At 37.5% G+C, this 20,596-nt stretch overlaps 1 protein-coding gene across 1 annotated transcript in view; it reads left to right on the plus strand.

Annotated features, from left to right (window-relative positions):
* The first annotated feature begins 1,005 nt into the window (after positions 1–1,005).
* Positions 1,006–20,596, plus strand: part of LOC137049051 (zinc finger protein 420-like) — a 31,691-nt gene continuing 12,100 nt past the window's right edge. The window contains exons 1-5 of the mRNA XM_067427443.1: positions 1,006–1,055; positions 1,814–1,983; positions 10,357–10,910; positions 11,007–11,094; positions 19,534–19,791. Of these exons, the coding sequence (XP_067283544.1) occupies positions 1,863–1,983; positions 10,357–10,910; positions 11,007–11,094; positions 19,534–19,791 (1,021 nt within the window). The 5' untranslated portion in view covers positions 1,006–1,055; positions 1,814–1,862. The remainder of the gene's footprint in view (positions 1,056–1,813; positions 1,984–10,356; positions 10,911–11,006; positions 11,095–19,533; positions 19,792–20,596) is intronic.

Consider the following 20,596-nt stretch of genomic DNA (forward strand, 5'->3'; position numbering starts at 1 on the left):
TTTCTGTAACGTTGTGAGGAGACACGGTAACGTGATAAAAAATCTACAACGTTGTGAAAAAAAAAACGTATTTATAATATATGGCAGATAAAAACGTTATCACAACCTTTTCAAAGTTGTGTTGGCTGAATGTGCTTCTAGAGTTACAGTGTTTCTGATAAACTGATTACTGCATCTAATCTAGAAACTAAACACTATAAAAGAGGCATAAAAGTAAACAATAATAGTGAATAATAAACCATGCACACATTTACTTCTCAGTCAAAATGGACTCAAACAATATTTCACAATCATTTTTATTTTGTGTGTGCCACTTTATGAATTAACCTTATTTTCAGGAGAACACTTTATACAATACTATATGAAGAAATTTTTCTTTATTTGTATATAATTTATAAACAAGACATTTATTGAACTGGCAGATTTTTTATAAGAATAAATTATAGATTCATTATAGATTACGAAGCAAGTGTGAATTACGTAAGTGTTCTCTCATTAGTGAGAGAGTTGAATCACTACATAGGCAGCAACTCAAATGACACAAATGACCTTTATTTTGAAGACTAGACTTTTTATTTAATTAGAATTTAGTGAAATATTACATTTTGTATTTGGACTGAACCTTTTAGCAATAATAGTTATTTAATTAATTATGCATGAACGTTTCAAAATCAATATTGCTTATTTTACTTATCCTGATTCTTGAAATATTTTATTTATTTATTTATTTATTTATTTATTTATTTTTACACATTCTTCACTTATTTTAAGACTCAAATTAATTTTATTGGCAAAACATACTGACTGTACGTGTTTCAGTTAGGACATATAAACTCTGCTTTATGAACTCATTCTTTTTAACATGGTTGTTTTCATCACATTTGTCACGGTTTTAATTGTAATATAGGGATTATCTGGTAAAAAAAAGTAAAAAATAGTAGGCAGATCAATTTCTCCGCAGCTCTGATTTTAGACAGTATAAACGGTACTTTTTGGTGATGACGTCATAAGGCTGCGCCGCACTCCTGCATCTGTTGTGATTCGGCTGAAGAAAGGTTTGTTTTTAAGAATTTAAGTCATTAGAAATCGTTCAGTGTTTCACAGTTTTTACAAGCAACGTGCAAATGGTTTATTTACTGTTGAATATAACTTTGTAATGCTTATCTAACTTTAATGAAGGATATTTTGCGTTATTAAATCCACACCACATACTTAATTTCCACCTGCTCCATAATCTATAATGAATCTATAATAATATAATTTATTCTTATAAAAAATCTGACAGTTCAATAAATGTCTTGTTTATAAAAATCAGTTCATCATAGACACGAGTTCAGTCTCTGGCGAGTAATGATGGAGAAGCTGAACTTTTTGAAACTCCGAGTCAACTGAATCAAATACTTTGCAAAATTATTCATTGATTCGAATCGCGACTCGAGCTGCTCCAACAGTGCAAATGAACGAGAACAACAAACACTAACATGTGTAAACTAAGAGCTAATGTTTTCATGGCAGTGCTATTTAAATGTAATCTACAATTTATTAAATATAGATAAAATGCATAAATATTAAGAGTCTATAGGTTTTGTTATTTTATTAATTTGTAGTTGCTAGTTTTGAGTGTTTCTATTCAGATGATTTCAGTCCATTAACTCTCTCCAACTCTCTTAACCAGCGACTGAACTACTGAACTAAAGCTGACTGAGACTCAGTTTTGAGAGATGAGTGACGAAACTAATGAACTAAAGCTGACTGAGACTCAGTTTTGAGAGATTTAGTTTTGAGTGTTTTTCTTTCTGTTAATCTTAAACAGGTAAAACACAAAAAATCTCCTGGTGAATGACTGAGATCCACATGACATAATGGAGTTCATTAAAGAGGAGAGTGAAGACATAAAAATTGCATTTATTAAAGAGGAGAGTGAAGACATGAAGATTGAAGAAACATTCAGAGTGAAACATGAAGAAACTGAGGAACAAACAGGTTGGTTTCATTCTCAAAGCTGAACTCAGTCAATTGATCCTTTTTAAAATGTCCAGCTCTAGATAAACAGAATACACAGAAGTCATACAGCGATTTAATACTGAAGGAACCTAAACAAAACAATTATTTTGTGTAACATTAAACCCAACATCTACTTGCTCTAAACATTTTAACATCCCTGAACATAAATAGCAGTAAAAAAAAAAAATTAAATCAAGCAATAAATAAGTCTCAGACTAACATTTGAGAGCAGTAGCACTGGTGCCACTAATCTCTACAGTTGGTAGCGCTGAGGGGCAAGGGGAATTTTTCACTCTGTCAATAATCACTCTGTCTCCTCTGGTGTGTGGATCAGCTTAATCAGCTGGTGTGTGGTGAGTGTTCTGGCACAATATGGCTGCCGTCGCATCATCCAGGTGGGTGCTGCACATTGGTGGTGGTTGAGGACATTCCCCCTTCTATGTAAAGCGATTTGAGTGCCTAGAAAAGCGCCATATAAATGTAATGAATTATTATTATGAATTATTATATTAGTTTAAAAAACATTACAGTTTTAATTATATTAGTAGTATATGAATTTACGTTACAGTAAGAGATTTCACTGTGTGCATTGGAAGCACTTAATTTAATAGATGTCTGTTTTGTAGCTACCTCTGTTAAACAAAGCACACATTTTATTTTTTATATATTCATTTTAACAGAAGTTGTAGCATATTCCTTTTGTAAAGCTACAGAGCTTGTTTGAGCCATGTGTTTATCAAGTTTATCAAGGTCTGAAATAAAACAATATGAGAACTTAAATATTTTTACATTATTACATAAATTGCATAGTAATTAAGCATACTTATTATTATTATTATTAGTAGTAGTAGTAGTAGAAGTAGTAGTAGTAATAATAAATTATAATAATATTGGTAAAACTTTACAATAAGTTTTCATTAGTTAACATTAGCTATTGTATTATCTTTGTTAAGGCTAATTAATAGTTCATAGTCATTTAACTAATGTTAACAAGAATTCAATAAAGAAATATTGAAATTAACATTAACAAAGGTAAATAAATGCTAAATGAGTGGTTCATTATTTCTTCATGGTAACTAATGTAGTTAACGTCTTGGTTACATATGTACCCTCGTTCCCTGAAGGAGGGAACGAAGAGGTAGATCGGAACTGACCGACGAATTAGGCATCATTTTCAGAGACCAATCTACTTTGAGTGTTTAAAAACGAGCCAATGACCATTGGCATGCGGTTCCCGCAATCCACGCTCCGCCCCGCGGGTATAAATATTGAAGGGGAATAATGCATCCTCGCTTTTCTGCTGAGCAGACAAACTAGTGACTCTGCCCTTCAGCGGAAGCACAGCACCTGGTGACGGGACGTATGTCTCCGTTCCCTCCTTCAGGGAACGAGGGTTACATATGTAACTGAGACATTCCCTGTCAGTCACATTCGATGTATGATGACCATCAAGAGATGGAACGCTGCAGAGCCACATTCTTCAATGGAAGGAGATGTTGTAGATTACACATAAGGACTAACATAGCAAGGGAAACCAATAAATAGTAATCTCTGAGGTGGTTCCAACCTATCGCCAGGGAGGAAGAACACCATCATAGACGACAGAGCGGGCTCTGTCAAGGGAAAGACACGGGGCTAGCCATGTGGGGTAGCTGATGCCGTGGAAGAATACACATATGGGGTTGCCGTAGGAACCACTACATATGGATACCCAGCCTACACACACGTTCCACATGTGTACCGGTCTAGGCCTGGCATCAGACGGCCGCAACATCTGATACCGAGGGGTGGCAGAGGAACTTGACAAGGTTAGCCATTTCTGGGCAACACAACTGGAGACAATAGACGCACGTATCCGGCCCAGAGGGCAAAAGTGGTGTTGCAAGCCGACACTAGAATGGACACTACGCGCTGTTGGCTACTGGTGGCGAGTGCTGTGCGAGTAATGTGTTAGTTGTTGCCCAGCCTTTAGCTCTACATATATCTGTTAGTGAAGCGCCTTGGGCCAGCGGATAGGAGGAAGCCACACTCCTAGTTGAGTGTACTTGCAACCTGAACTGGCAAGGCACTTCTTGGAACTGGTAGGCCAAGATGATAGCAACCACTATCCAGTGGGCTAACCTCTGCTTGGAGACAGCCTGTCCCTTCTGCTGGTCTCCATAACAGACAAAGAGCTGCTCTGAGGTCCTAAAGCTTTGAGTTTGGTCCATGTATGCGTGAAGACCGCAGATGGGACAGAGCAAAGCTAGGGCTGGGTCTGCCTCCTCTGAAGGCAGTGCTTGCAGGTTCACCACCTGGTCCTGGAAAGGAGTTGTGGGAACCTTGGGCACGTATCCAGGCAGAGGTCTCAGGACAACGTGAGAGTTAGCTGGCCTGATTTCTAGGCAAGATTCACTGACTGACAGTTCTGGCCTGGCAGACGGGGCATTAAGGAACCGCACCATGCCGGTCTCACACACATCCGCCAGGTTCAGCCACAGGTGGTGCTCCTGGACCACTAATGTAGACATTGCCTGACCCAGGGAGTGTGCGGTGACTTTAATTGCCCAGAGGGTAAGGTCCATTGCCACACGCAGTTCCTGGATAACTCCAGGGTCGGAACTACCCTTGTGAAGTTCCTTTAGCGCTTTGGCCTGGTAGAGCTCCAGTGCCCGGTTGCATAAAACTCCTTAAGTTTTTCCCTTAAGTATGATACTTAAGGCGTGATTTCCCCTTATCTAAGGGAATGATTTAAGGGTGTTGCATATAATCCCTTAAACGGTTCTCTTAGGTAAGGGACACCGCTAAGTGTTTCACGACTGCGACCCAGGTTTTACCGTTATAAAATTCTATTGTTGCCATAGACACGCTACGCTGGTGGGTTAGAGAGTGAAGCTGAGATTCAACAAGAGGAATATTACACGGAGTGAGAGAACATTATTGTCTTAAATCAAATAAAAATGATCACTGCTGAGGATAAACGATTTGAAGATCACGACAAAATAAAATACTATGCTTGGTAACGTTATTTGTTTCACACGTTAGACCTTCTCAGCAAAAATCAGCTTCAACACCGGCAGAGCGCCAGCAGCACGCCAAATCATGCAGCAAAGTGAGGTTTTATTGCTTCTTTGTTAACAATTATTTTAGTCTATTGTTAATTTTACTTAGAACAGCCTCGATGTAATTTTTAGATTTTTTTCATTATTCCTTCAAAACACTTGTGAATTGCAGAAAGACGCAAATATCCTCTCCAGCCGCGACAAGAGAAAAACTGCAAAGAGACATCCTACAGAAGACAAAACTGCAATTGATCGAAAAACTTAAAAAGGAGAAGGAAAATCAAGACCTTTACAACTTCATTCTTAATAACAAACTAATGCAGCTACAAAGTGAAGGAAAAATAAAATGCACATCAATTGACGAATATTTTTTTTTATGACAGATCTGACAGGTTTTGTATTTATTTATGATTTATTTATTTATATTTTATTTATTTATATTTATGACTATTGTCCATAGGCTACTAGCTAAACTAATTAAAGAATGCATTTACGATGGCATCTCTGACAACAAATCCAGCCCGTTGAAAATCTTGTTGATTTTCTTCATGAGCCTCTTCTGCTTCTGCTTCTTGAGCCTCTTCTTCGACATCATCTCCCTCTTCACAATACATCTTTGACATGTTAAAAAGAACAACGCTGGCGACAATAATTCTGCAGCCCTTGGAGGCTCAACGCGCAGCTCGCTGTGGAGACAGTGAAATCTGCGTTTGAGCTGTCCGATCGTTGATCTGATCAGTTTGATCTTTCCTAGGATCAAACGATGACCATAATTATCAACAAGTCAAAATACATTTTAATACATTGAAAAAATATGATCAATAAGTTGACAATAGCCTATATGTTTTTACTTAATTTTCAACTTTTTAAAGTTAATAGGCTATAGCTCTGTCTAAATCCTAGAGTCATGCTACTCCCTGGCCATGATGCAACAACATTTCTAATTCTGCACAGATGGTCACACTAGCTGCACATTAACAGAATGGTATTTTTTTCTGTTAACATACTGCTGATCTTCATGCGTGCGGGGAGCCTGAATTCTGACATGTGTGCCATCTATTACACTTATTCGAGGAAACCCCGCTTTCCGAAAAAGAGGTTTGAATGGCATCCAGTTCAACACGCGATGGAAATGTCACAGTTTGGCTTAAATGACGGCAGAGAGCCCCTGCAACCCGGTGAATAACTCTACTAACTGACGATTTATGAACATGGAAAACATCTCCCACAGACGGGAAACTCCCAGTTGCAAAGAACCGAAGTGCTATAAGCAACTGTAACACAGAGGGTAGTGAGTGGTTGCGCTGGGTAACATGATCAAGATCGCCTTAGAGTTTGTTAGCGATCTCATATATCCCGCGGCGATCAAATCTATATTCGCGAAGCAGTTTTTCATTGCTAAGATGGTCCAGAGGATTCTCCCTATCGCGAAAAATTCGCTTTGGCACATTTACATCTTCAACAGGAACAATAAAACTTTTTTCTCATTAATGTTCGTCAACTCTTAAGGTAAACCTTTCCTAACCTTAAACTATACTTAGGAAAATGACAGTTAAGGGGCTTTATGCAACACTTAACGGTTTTTAAGGGATTACTTAAGTGAAAAATAGACATTTGAGGATAATTCTAAGGGTTTATGACGTTTCAGTTTAATAAACCCTTAAGTGATACTTAAGGGTTATTTTATGCAACACCCTTAAGTTTAAGGGAAACCTAAGGGCGATCTTAAGGGAAATTTTCACTTAAGGTGTTTTATGCAACCGGGCACAGGAGCGCAATGGCATGCATAGAAAACGTGGCTTCTCCACAGGCTGTGTAAGCCTTGCGGATGAGAACTTTCATGCCTGGGAGGGGAGATGTGGATTACCCCGCCAGTCGATAGTGGTTTTGGGACACAGCTGCATCACCACAGACCAATCCACTGGGGGATCTCTATGCACCCCTTAGCTGCGCCGCCATCGAGGGTAGCTGCCATTTGTGAGCTCCTGATTCACTCCTGGGAAGAATGGAACCGGGGTGGGGTGCTGAGAACCAGCAAGGGCCATCACGAGAAACCAATCATCGAACTGCGAAGGTTCCGGACACGGTGGAGGGTTCCACTCAAACCCGACACTTGTGACAGCCTGGGAAAGTATAGCCGTGAGCTCTGGATCAGACTTGGGCAACGCTACCATATCCTAAGGGGGCAACGCAGCCGAAATCATAATCTCCAGAGGCCATTAGCTTGTCCCCTGATGCAGCTATCAAAATCATATCTTCAACCAGAGCCCCAAAAGTAATGGCTGGCACCCTGCGGGAAGGACTAGAACGATCTCTTGGAAACTCTGCTAGCGCGCAGGAGGGGCCAGAGGAGCCTGTTGACCCGACGGGGACTCCCTCACAGTAACCCTCAGGTCTCCACCAGAGGCATCGGTCAAAGTAGTAGACCTCTGCTTTACAGCAGGAGGACCACTAGATCGGGGGATGTGCAATGGGATGTTCCTGCAGTGGGAACATGAGTCATTCACGAAAGCCGCCTCAGCGTGCTGAACGCCCAAACACGTGAGACAGCGATCACGACCGTTGACTGGGTACAGAAAACAATGGTATCCAGAAACTAGGGCTGGGCGATATGGCCAAAAAAAAAAATCTTTACGATTTTAATCGATTTTTTATTTTTTTTCATCTTTTTTTTTCTCCTACTTAAAATCAATCTGCATGACAAAGAAATTGTTCAAAACAAGTTTTAACTTTATTTTGTTTAGGTAAAATATTTGAGGCTTGGTAGAGTGCCTACCTGGAGTTTCAAAACTTTCAGCATGTGAATAACCCAGACCATTCCACAGTATAAATGGGCACCATATTTTTTGCAATATACAGTATACATAAAGGTTTATTAATTGATATGCAGATCAAATGAACTTTTATCAACAACAGTAATGTGCAAAAAAGTATAGGGAAAATTGAAATATGCTATTTAATAATATGCTAATGATATTATTAAATATAGATTACCATTGTTCTTCAATATTCTCACACTGAACTGACCGACAGCTTCAGTCATTATAAAATGAGCTCTTTACTTGCTTTCTGTGTAATTTAGTTTTTTCATGAGACTTTGTGACTTCGTACTTTTCTCCATATATTAGGGAGTGGAAATGGCTAATAAGTGCTCTTCTGCTGGTTATAGTGGTGGGCACTGCATATCTTTTTTTTAATAAAAAAAATGCTTGTTTGCCACAAAATGGATTAAACATTAAAAAAATAACTAAAATACTATTTCTTTTAATACTAAATACTAAACTTTTAGTTTTACAAACCATCACATTAAAAATAGCATATTTTAGATATTTACAGCTTTGAAGTGCTGGAAATAAGTGCAGTAGGCTACATGTACAAATAAGTGCACGAAACCATTGGAAAGTGCTTGAATTTCAATCTCAAAAGGTTGTACGAATGCTAAGATAAATAATGACAACAACATTAAATCCATGTGGTTTTACTACAGTAAATCATGGTGAATGTTGGTGATTTGTGACTGAAATCCCTGACCTTCGCTCATGTTGTCTCCATGTCAGCTCTGTTTGATCTGATATCTGTGGTTCATAACAGAATTCTGAGCCGAACGCTTCCACTAGATCACAGTAGCGATGTTATTAATTCTGTGGTGAATTTAAACGCTCTCTCACTGGATCTCCAGCGCTGTGTATTGTGTCTGTCACGAGATCGGCCCGTGTATGAGCTCGCACTTCATTCGTTGTCCGGGCAGCTCAAATGAGCGCAGTTCCGTTCAGACTTCAAACACACTTTGCAGCGGGTATTGTTAATAGTTCTGTGAAAAACTGAACCAATGACACTGCATGTTGTTGTTAGACGCTATCCCACACAGGAGATGGCCGCAGCTCACCGGGGTTCAAAGGTGCAAGCCTGCTCTGAGCACTCAAGGAGAAAATGCACAGTGAGCTGTAAGAACAGCTGTTTAGTTTCTTCTCCACACGTCCGCTGCTACATGTGCCGTCTCACCAACACTGCTGAAATAACGATCCTTCTCGCGAAACTCGTACACTCTTCGTAGAAAAACACACTGAGCAATGAGTTTCGGCTCCGAAGTAAAAAATGGGGATGCGGTATTCCACTTCAGTATTTATACCCACGCTATGGGGAAGAGCATGAAATTCTCTCCAGTGTATATTTAAGTAATCAAATTAATATAAATGTGTACTTAGTTGTCAACTAATGGCATAAATGAACAACTACTAATCCAGTAGTAAAACTTCTTCGTGCCTGTACAGCGATTGGTTCGCTGTGCTGCTGCTCACCCCTCACGGCCAAACATTCACTGCTAAAATGCGCTACGCTGCAAAAAAAAAAAAAAGTTTCATACCAGAAATCATCCTTTTGGGACTATTTCGGCTACAAAAAGGATAATGTTGACCAAAAAGAGGTACTTTGCATGGAGTGTCAGAAAGCTGTGGCCACAAAACAAGAAACCACCACCAATTTGTCTAATCACTTTAAACGGCACCACAAAGCTCTATAGACAAATACAAAGCAGGGCTCGACATTAATGCTTGTCCGGGACAAGTGGTTTTTTTGAAGGGACAACTGAAAGAGAATTTTACTTGCCTGACGGACAAGAGCCTGATTAAAATAAAAAATAGCTAGCGAATTATCAAAATGCATAGAATGTTTGTGTATTAATTTAGTGTAAGTGACGATCGATAGTGGATTATAATATATAATGAACTGACGATAATAAGGTCGTGAGAAATTACAACACTTGAGCGTTTTCCTGAACACCATCATGACTGAAAATTAAACTGATTTCATATGACAGTTCCATAAACAACTAATTAACATTCACTTAAAGTCACTTACATTTCAGATGCAATATTTAGTGTTTTTGTCACATTTCATCAGTGAAAATCATTCACAGCAGAACCGTATAACGCGTCTCACAGCAACAAGTGTTACTCACTGAACGATTCAGCGTTTGAATGAATCGTTTGAATGAACGACTCAGTGACTCACTCATTAAGACCTGCTGACACCTACTGGAGGTTTAGTTTCATGTTTACACATACTCTCCAACATTTCTTTTTGTCACTTGTAATGAAGCTGGCTTATTAGTGAAATTATTAATATCGCGGAATGGTAATTATTGACTTTAGCCTGGATTGATGGCTCTCAATATCGCAATATATATTGTTGGGGAAAGAAATATCGCAGTGTAATTTTTTTCCACTATCTTGCAGCCCTATATCATACTACCCTATACCCTGGTATTGATGCTTTAAATGTCTAAATTGTTTCATGTATGTTTTTGCCCTAGATCACATGGCAGTGAAAGAGGTAAGTCATGAACTTAAGGAAAGGGAAGAAGAGAAAGACCATTATGATAAACATCATGACTTCAAGACTGGAGAAAGATCGACACAGGCTAAAAACACAGAAACAAAAAGTTATTTCACCTGCCAACAGTGTGGAAAGAGTTTTAGACATAATGGCAATTTTAACAGGCACTTGAGAGTTCACACTGGAGAAAAGCCTTACAGCTGTCAACAGTGTGGAATAAGTTTAACTGATAAAGGAAACCTTAAAACCCACATGAGAATTCACACTGGAGAGAAGCCTTACATATGCCAACAGTGTGGAAAGAGTTTCAGACATAATGGAAACTTTCACAGGCACTTGAGAGTTCACACTGGAGAGAAGCCTTACACCTGCCAACTGTGTGGAAAAAGTTTAACTTATAAAGGAAACCTTAAAGCCCATATGCGAGTTCACACTGGAGAGAAGCCTTATACCTGCCAACAGTGTGGAAAGAGTTTTACTGATAAAGGAAACCTTGACAGGCATATGAGAATTCACACTGGTGAGAAACCTTAAACTTGCCAACAGTGTGGAAAGAGATTCATCGGAGAAGGAAACCTTAACATCCACATGAGACTTCAAACTGGAGAGAGCTCTTTCATCTGACAGCAGTGTGGAAAGAGTTTCAGTGATAAAGGAAATCTTAAAGTCCACTTGAGCATTCACACTGGAGAAAATCCTTACACCTGCCAACAGTGTAGACAAAGTTTCTTTTGAAAAGAAAGTCTTAAAATTCACATGAGAGCTCATACCAGAAAGAAGCCAAAGAGAGCCCATGCATATGTGGTCATTGTGGAAAGAGTTTCACAGACAAGAAACACTATGAGAATCATGTGATAACTCCAGAGAGAAGTTCCCATGTCTTCAGTGTGAGAAGATACACCTGAAAAGTCATGCAGATCTGAGGCTCTGCTATTTAAAATGTCACCAGAAAATATGCATCTATGTGAAATCATTCACATTGCAGCTAAATCTAATTTTGCACTCAAAGTACAATGTTTGTTGTCTCTTTTTGGGTGAGGCTATTCACATGACCTTTAAATGTGTCCCGCATCAGATACTCATCTTCTACAAGATTCCACCCTGAAATGTTTTGCCCATTCTCACTTTTTTTTATTTGCTTTCTTATTGTGTACATGGACACCTGGCTATCTCCTTTGCTCTTGTCACATTCCTGTGTGTTTGTTTCATAGCAGATATTTTTATTAGGGCCGGGACTCGATTAAAAAAATTAATCTAATTAATTAGAGGCTTTGTAATTATTTAATCGAAATTAATCGCATTTTAATTACATATAAATATTTGTCCTGAGAACAATGAGAAGTAATTTTTCACATGGATTTTTAGTATGCCATTGAATAATGACTGAATACATAAGGTTAATCAACAAAATATTGTTTATTTATTTCAGTCCAACAGACCAGAGCAATGTTTGCCATTAAGTGTAGCAAAAGCATATTTGTGATATTTGAGGCTCGATGTGCTGCGGTGATACGCAAATTCCTTGTTATATAGCTTGCACACAACCATGCTCTTTTCGACGCTTCCATCCTTTGGTTTTTAAAACAACGGGGCCAAGCAGAGAGGTCTCATCAGCTTCTTCGTTCATGTTCACTATGGTTTGTTGTCGTGACTCGTGAGCGCTAGTTGGTGTTCCAGTATAATCGGTCCGTCGAAACTCATTTATTGAAAAACGTTCTGCGGTGCAAAAAATAAGTGTGGTTAAAATTGTTATATATTTTTTGTGCGTAATTAATTAACGCGTTAAAGTCCCGGTCCTAATTTTTATATTTAGATATATTTTCTGTTATGTTTCAGTTCACATTTCTTATGTCTATTAGTGTCTATAGTTAATAGTTAACTAATAAATATTGCGATATTTAAATTATAATAGAGCCATTTCAGAACAGGTTATATAGATCCTAAGGAAAGCCAAACTGCTAAATTAATTTTTACATTGTATGTAGTTTTGAGAACCATTTATTGTGCAAAACTGTAATTATACAACACATTGTTGCAGTTAAATACAATTCAAGTACACTAGCCTCAGAGGCTTTAACAAATAAAAAGCTTGAAACCTTTTTTTGTGATACGGGACCTACGTAATGTCAGACTTAATAACTGAATAAAATACCAAGCCAGAGTCCAACAGTCTTTCAGTCCAAGTGCCAAGTCCTTAAACATAGCCACAGTTCTCATAGTTTTCAGGATTTTAGAAAATTCAATGGAGTCAAAATACATATTCAGGCAAAAATAAGAAATGAGAAGCACCCTTGGCGTTCAGAGATGTGACCACACCACACAAATAATATATAATATAATAATATATAATAATTAGGGCCGGGACTCGATTAAAAAAATTAATCTAATTAATTAGAGTCTTTGTAATTATTTAATCGAAATTAATCACATTTAAATTGCATATAAATATTTGACCTGAGACAGTGAGAAGTAATTTTTTACAGAGAAGTTTTAGTAAACTTCTACAGAGAAGTAATTACCATTGAATAATGACTGAATACATAAGCTTAATCAACAAAATATTGTTTATTTATTTCAGTCCAGCAGACCAGTGCAATGTTTGCCATTAAGTGTAGCAATAGCGTAACTTATTTGTGATATTTGAGGCTCGATGTGCTGCGGTGATACGCAAATTCCTTGTTGTATAGCTTGCACAGAACCATGCTCTTGTCGACGCTGCCATCCTTTCATTTTTTTCAACAAAATTTCCCATCCACGGGGCCAAGCAAAGCGGTCTCAACAGCTTCTTCGTTCATGTTCACTGGTTTGTTGTTGTCGTGACGTGACTCGTGAACGCTAGTTGGTGTTCCAGTATAATCGGTCCATTGAAACTCATTCATTGAAAAACATTCCGCGGTGCAAAAATAAGTGGTTAAAATTGTTATTTATTTTTTGCGTAATTAATCTTAATGAACGCGTTAAAGTCCCAGCCCAAAAAATAATATATAAATAATTATCTTTTTTGGCTATCCTCCCGTGTCGCTTGTGTATCTGCTGATCTGATGATTCAGATGTGCAGTTCCGCCGTAAAATGAACATGGACTGACATGCAAATGTTGGGGGCGTACATATTAAGGATCTCAGCGATTGCGCCACAGTTGGTGTTATGTTAAAAATAGCCTGTTTTTCCGTAGTGTTTTTCACAGACATGATTTACATATGAAGGAGGAGGCAATGGTGTTTAAGACTCACTGTATGTGATGTCCATGTACTGAACTCTTGTTATTTAACTATGACAAGGTTAATTCAATTTTTCATTCTAGGGGACCTTTAAGATAAGACAGCAGAACAGAATATTGACCACAGTTTACAAGTACATTCCAATATAAAACATAGATTGCATGCACAAAAGACAAACAAATAAGCAACAATAAGAAGATTGGTTCAAGATGATCTGCCAAGGTTTGGCAAAAATATATGTGAAATCCTAGGACCTATATGAACGTAGAAATGGGGTCCTTTTCTGATAAAACATATCCATTTTCCCTTACAACCAATAGGTAATAAACTACATTGAAAGAAAATCAAATATCACTTTATGCCACTCTCACCTGTCAAGGAAAATACTCTTATGAGCAGCATAAGTAAGTAGATTAAACAGTATCCTGTTTGAAGCACTCTTTATATTGTTATCATTGACACCTAAGAAAAAGTAAAGTGGGCTGAGGTCACATTGTGTCCTAAATATAAGACTTAACCTCCAACAAATCTGTACCCAATAGGCTTTCATATGTAGAAATGTCCAAGTGCAATGAACAAAAAGACCTCTTTCTACTTGCACTTTAGGCAGTACGGAGAATAATTTGAGTTAAACTTATGTCTACGAAAAGAGGTAATTTGCAGACAATGTACAAGTTTAAATGTAGCTCTTTAATTCTATTACAAATTGTACCCCTAAACCTGACTGTGTACGCAGGTATGTTGTTCCCACTCTGGCGGTCAAATGTCAAAAGCAGTCTATCACTACAATGCCTTTTATCCAGATGTCGTCACCATTGAAACAAATCAGAGTCCAGCGTTCAAACAACTTGCTTGCAGCGTCCATCACCCGCTGTCAATCAACGAAGTTGTGAAATCTAAAGACGATCCCCAAAAGTTTTCAAGTGACATGAAACAGTACTTTAACTTGCATATACTAAGAGTAGTGGCTGTTAAAATGTTTGATACAGGATGGTTTTCAACAATTAAGCCGGAGCCTCAAAAGTAGTGGCTGTTAAAACGTTTGATACAGGATGGTTTTCAACAATTAAGCCGGAGCCTCACACCATCCTTAATACATGCATATTTAAAAACATTTCATCTTGTTTTGAGTGATTCCACTGCTACCGTCCTACACTAACGTATTTATTAAGCAAATGCAATTATGGCTTTGGTGGTTAGGTTTACTGTCTTTAAATCATTATATATTTATATACATTTTGCACCAGTATATCCAAGATGATTACTTTGAGAGACATATTCAACAGCACTTTAAATCATTTTTTTTATTTAAAGTTGTTCAATATCAGTGCACCTAAAATCAAGAGGCATATGCTGTATATTACTTTACACAAAGCACCATAAAGTTGAAAGATATTACATATAGTAAAAAATAAGATCATTATGTAAAAGTATTTGGAAAATGTTCAAGATATTTGGAAAGATTTTGGAAAAATATATGTTGCCAGGAAGATCTCAGCCCTCTAATGACTACCCCAAGTATTTTTTTTCCTACTGGTAGTCAATGGTGCCCGAGATTTGCCAGTGTTGGACGCCCAGTTGAGTGTGACTCAGCAGCGGGGATTTAGTCTATTGTGTTATTGATGTGAATTGATTTATTGAACTGCTACGTTAAGCGATGTGTGTGTGTGTGTGTGTGTGTGTGTGTGTGTGTGTTTTCAGTAAGTACCCCTTTTGAATTTGAATGTGTTTATGGACACAGAAATAAATTCCATTGAAATTGAAGCTTGTTTTTGTAATCTGTCTTTTTTGTTTGGTTTGTGTAAACATCTTTCCAAATATCTTCGTCTATTTTCAGCAGAAGAAAAAATTATACAAGCTTTTTTATCATGTCTACATTAGGCCGAGCCAGGCAACTGCAGCTACAAGGTCTCTCCAAAACCTTCCTGCTGTAAAGATTCAAACATAGTATGTAGTATTTTACTGATGATATAAACCATTGCTTCAAAGTTAAAGAGATATCTCAAAATAAAATCACATGAAACGATCTTTCTAAAACGTTTAATAAAATTCAGAGTTTTAGACTTATCATCTTCAGATCTTAAATATAACATGGTCAGACTTGTGGCTTTAGCTGTAGTGCATTTCTAGATTCCTCCAACTTCAATTTTATTTTCATAAAGATATATCATACAAATAAATTTCTAATAATTTTACAAAATTTTGAAGCTTATTATAGCTTTTTTTGATTATAAAAAATATGATCATTTTGACTTTACAGTAAACTGCCAGGTGTCTGCTTTCAAATGAGACCATAATTATGCTTTTAGTGCAAAGGATTCACAAACTGTATTTGTTTTAGTCTGAGTATGCATTTCTTAGGATTTTTTTCAAAAGTTGTGATTCAGGTTAACAGGTTAAAGTGTTCAATGACATTTTACTTGCAGTTGATGCTGGTAAAAATGCTCTATTGATCTTACTTGATCTTACAGCTGCCCATGACACTGTTGACCATGGCGTTCTTATCTGGTGTTTAGAACACTTATTTGGTATCAAGGGGACAGCATTACGGTGGTTTAGTTCATACCTTAAAGACAGGTTTTTCTCTGTGGAGTTAGGTAAGTTTTCTTTATCTTCTGCCCCTATTGTTAGTGGAGTCTCCCAAGGATCTATTTTGGGTCCACTTCTTTTTAACTTATCCATACATCTGCTGGGGGATGATATTAAGCAGCACAATGTTGCATTTCATTTCTACGCTGATGATACGCAGCTGTACTTGCCATTGAATGCTGGCGATTCCATTCAAACTTTGTTAGATTGCCTCAGGGACGTTAAAGAATCGTTGGCAAAAAAAACTTTCTTCAACTTAATAATGACAAAACTGAAACAATTGTTTTTGGTCCTCCAAAATTAGGGAGCAGTTTTATTAAGGAGTTGGGTAATCACTTTCCTTCAGTTTTCACCCAGGTTAGGAACCTTAGTGTCATTCTGGATTCAGAATTATGTTTATCAAAAAATGTATTCTGTTGTTAAGTTTCTGTTGTTAATTTTTATCAACTGCGAACCATTTCCAAACTTAAATCGTTTTGATCATTCCAAGACTTTGAGAAGGTTATTCATGCATTTATCACTTCACGTTTGGATTACTGTAATTCTCTGTATCTGGGTCTTCCTCAGTCGTCATTTACATGACTCCAGATGGTGCAGAATGCCGCTGCAAGGTTGCTGACCAGGACAAAGAAGTATGAACATGTCACCCCAATTTTGGCTTGGCTACATTGGCTGCCGATCCGTTTTAAAATTCAATTTAAACTCTTGTTGTTTGTTTTTAAAGCTCTTAATGATCAAGCTCCACGCTATCTTAAAGATCTTCTTACTCCACTGTCGTCATCGAGATCTTTACATTTTTATCTTCAGACAAGGCTCTTTTATCCATCCTATGATTTCGTCTAAAAACTAAGGGCGACAGATCTTTTTCTGTTGTTGACCCCCGTCTCTGGAATCAATTGCCCCTGGACATCCACCTTGCACCTTCAATTACTACTTTTAAAGCAAAATTGAAAACCTATCTTTTTACCCTAGCATTTGAGTATTATATTTCTGTCTGACTGTTTGTTTGATTTATTTATTTGTTTTTCCAGGTTGTTTTATTATCTTTTGTTTTAGTCTGTATTTTTTCTTTACTCTGTACAGCACTTTGGATAGCTTTGCTATGGTTAAATGTGCTATATAAATAAAATGTACTTACTTACTTATTTCTGTATATTACCTCAGGCAAAATCGATGTGGTAATAATCCATAACTGCTTCTCAGCCACAGTTCCTGTCACAGACAGATTTATTTCCAGTCACTGGATTAGGTCTTCTGTCTGGAGTAGAAAATAAAGAAATAAACATGGGAAAACTTGAAGAGACTCTTTGGGATATTAGGTATAAAAAAAAAAATAAAAAATAAAAAAAAAAATATATATATATATATATATATATATATATATATATATATATATATGTGTGTATATATATATATATATATATATATATATATATATATATATATATATATATATATATATATATATATGTATATATATATATAATTTTTTTTTTATACCTAATATCCCAAAAAGTCTCTTCAAGTTTTCCCATGTTTATATATATATATATATATATATATATATATATATATATATATATATATATATATATATACTGTTCGATTTCTTACAGAAACCGATCGGTTCGTGTCTCAAGAAATCAGTGTCATCCGGAGCAAGAGGGCTTTTGTGCATGTTGTCTAAGCATGTTCGTTTAGCTCTCATAGAATTGTTACCTATTTAAACCATTATATGACTGGCACACAGGAACGGTTGGAGTTAAAAATCCTCATTTGTGTTCTACTGAAGAAACAAAAACATCTACATGTTCGATGCACTGGGGGTAAGCAGATAAAAATCTAATTTTGATTTTTGGGTGAACTAACCCTTTATATATACTGAAATGTTGACAGTAATATTTTCTGAAAGCTGGATCAAATCCTCGATTTTTCCACAGATGCATTCTGTTGGAGAGAATTTGTCCACTCTGCAGCTTTCTTTCCAAAGCCGATAATATGACATTTATATTTTGTAATACAGGAGGCAGGAACCACCCAACATTTAAAAGACTTTCATCAAATAAACAAACAAAACGAAGGTAATGCGGCAGCCCCTCACGGACAACTGTTGGCACATACATCATAAACCATAAAAAAAAAAACATAACATAAAATCCAGGCCTGGCCCTCTCTCGTCCTTATATGGCTCCGAGCTCCCTCATTAGAGGACTTGAGACGCTCGCTCCTCCCACATCTCTTGCACATCAACCTCGCCATATATTTCAATGTAGATTTAACCAGGCTGAAGTTCATGTATAAATATCAAATGCCGTTTAGGTAATAACATTTTGGTAAACGCTTTATTTTGATGGTCCCCCTATAGTCTATAGGCATTCTGCTGACTATAAGTTACTTTACAAGTACATATCTACTTACACTCATCAGGGTAGAATCTGTAGATTATTATGTAGTATATTAAATGTTTTACAGCAATCATTAAAGTGTTACCAATGTGCTGTCTGTTTAGCTTGTAGATGTTCAACAGTGTATAAGCAGATATGCAACAAATAATAAGGTCTCAGTTCTTTAAAGTACAGCAAAATAAGAGCTTTTAAGTACTCAGCATGTAGCTATTAACCAAAGTATCAACAGACTTTCAGTAAACATTCAGTTGTCTAAGTGGCAACACAACATCATTTTAAGTTACTCACACTTGATAGTTTGCTTTCACAAGGATTTTCAGGAGTGCTCTAACAAGGACATATAAACATAGAAAACAAACTCTTAGTGAACACAGCAAACAAACTATTTTTAAACTCACTTATTTAGACAAAAAGGCAAAAGTGAACCTTTCTTTTTCATCGATAGTCCTTTTTAAAATCTTGCCCAAGCGGTGTTCTCTGCACTTCTCCACACTCGGCTAGCTTCCCTTGGGTGAAGTTGATGCTAATGAATTGGACCCTGTCCGTTAAAGTACAGCTCTGCAATAGGAGCGAGCTGGGCCACTGCATTCCGAGAGACACCCTCTTTTCTGAAGGCTTTTGTCATGGTTGCTCCACATCATGTTAGGTTCAAAAAGCCTTTATATCGACATATGACATCACGAACATTGTTGGCTCAAAAATAATCAAAACAGGAGTTGGAGAACTCATTTGCAGGGTGATGATTGTGCATTTATTAACAAAACAGTAATAAAAACAAAACAACAGGTGGAGCAAATGAATCACTAATCAGATGACAAGGAGGGTGGGGTCAAGACTACAGACAGTAACGCACATGACACAAAGAACCCAAAACACCACATGTGCTAAACAAGACAAGACAAACATGTGCCATTACCCCCTTCCTACGGAACGGCTACCAGATACTTCACCAGGGGATCCAGGAGGAACGGGAGGGGCAGACAAGGGCAGAACAGGAAAGACAGAACAGGAGGGACAGATGAGGGCGGGACAGGAGGGACAGACCAGGGTCGGGACCAGAGAGACAGACCTGGGCGGAACGGGAGGGACAGATGAGGGTGGGAGAGGAAGGACAGATGAGGGCGGACCCACAGAGTTCGGGAGGCCAGGGGGTCCCAAAGAGTTCGGGAGGCAGGCCAGGGTGGCCCGGGCAGAGTTCGGTAGGCCAGGGCGGCCCACAGAGTTCGGGGGGCCTGGGCGGCAACGGCAGAGAAAGGCGATTCGGGATCAAACTCAGACATGTAACGTTATGGCCGTCGGCAGGCTGGTGAATCTTAAATAGTGAAATAATATTCCTTTCTTGATCTGCATTGTTCACTCTGGCGGGCCAAGTAATACAAAAAATTATATTCCAATCAATTGGGGGTGAATGAGAGATAAATCATTGTGTTTGTTTGGTAAATGGATTTTAAATGGAGCCCTGTGAGAGAATCATTCCGTTTGCCACTTTCAAAACAATTCCTTACGTGAACTGACAGGGGAGCCGAAGCTCATTAAATATGCAAATCATATCCAATCCTAGACGTGGGCGTTTACATCCAAATCTTCAGTGTGGCAGCCCATCAAAACCAAGCGTTCAGGAAAGAGGCTCAAAACCAGTGTAGAAAATAGCCTATTACTTATTCATTATGGTGTTTTTGAATGTAAAAAAAACACAGGAACGTCAGTTGACCTCAGACAACAGTATAAAAAAATTAAAAAGTCAGTTCATGACCCTTTTAAATACTTACAGTCTACTCAATAGACAATAGTAATATAAATATTAAAGGATTCATAAAAGATAAATAACTGTCTGTCCATCTGAAATTTTGGTATGGAGAAAAAGGTTATGATTATAATTTTTTTTTTTGTAGTGTTACACTACATCGTGTGTGTATATTAGCAACTTTTTTTTGATACGGGACCCACGTGATGTCAGACTTAACAACTGAATAAAACACCATGCCAGAGTCCAACAGTCTTTCA

The sequence above is a fragment of the Pseudorasbora parva genome, chromosome 20, assembly GCF_024679245.1.
Source record: "Pseudorasbora parva isolate DD20220531a chromosome 20, ASM2467924v1, whole genome shotgun sequence".
Classification (NCBI taxonomy): Eukaryota; Metazoa; Chordata; class Actinopteri; order Cypriniformes; family Gobionidae; genus Pseudorasbora; species Pseudorasbora parva.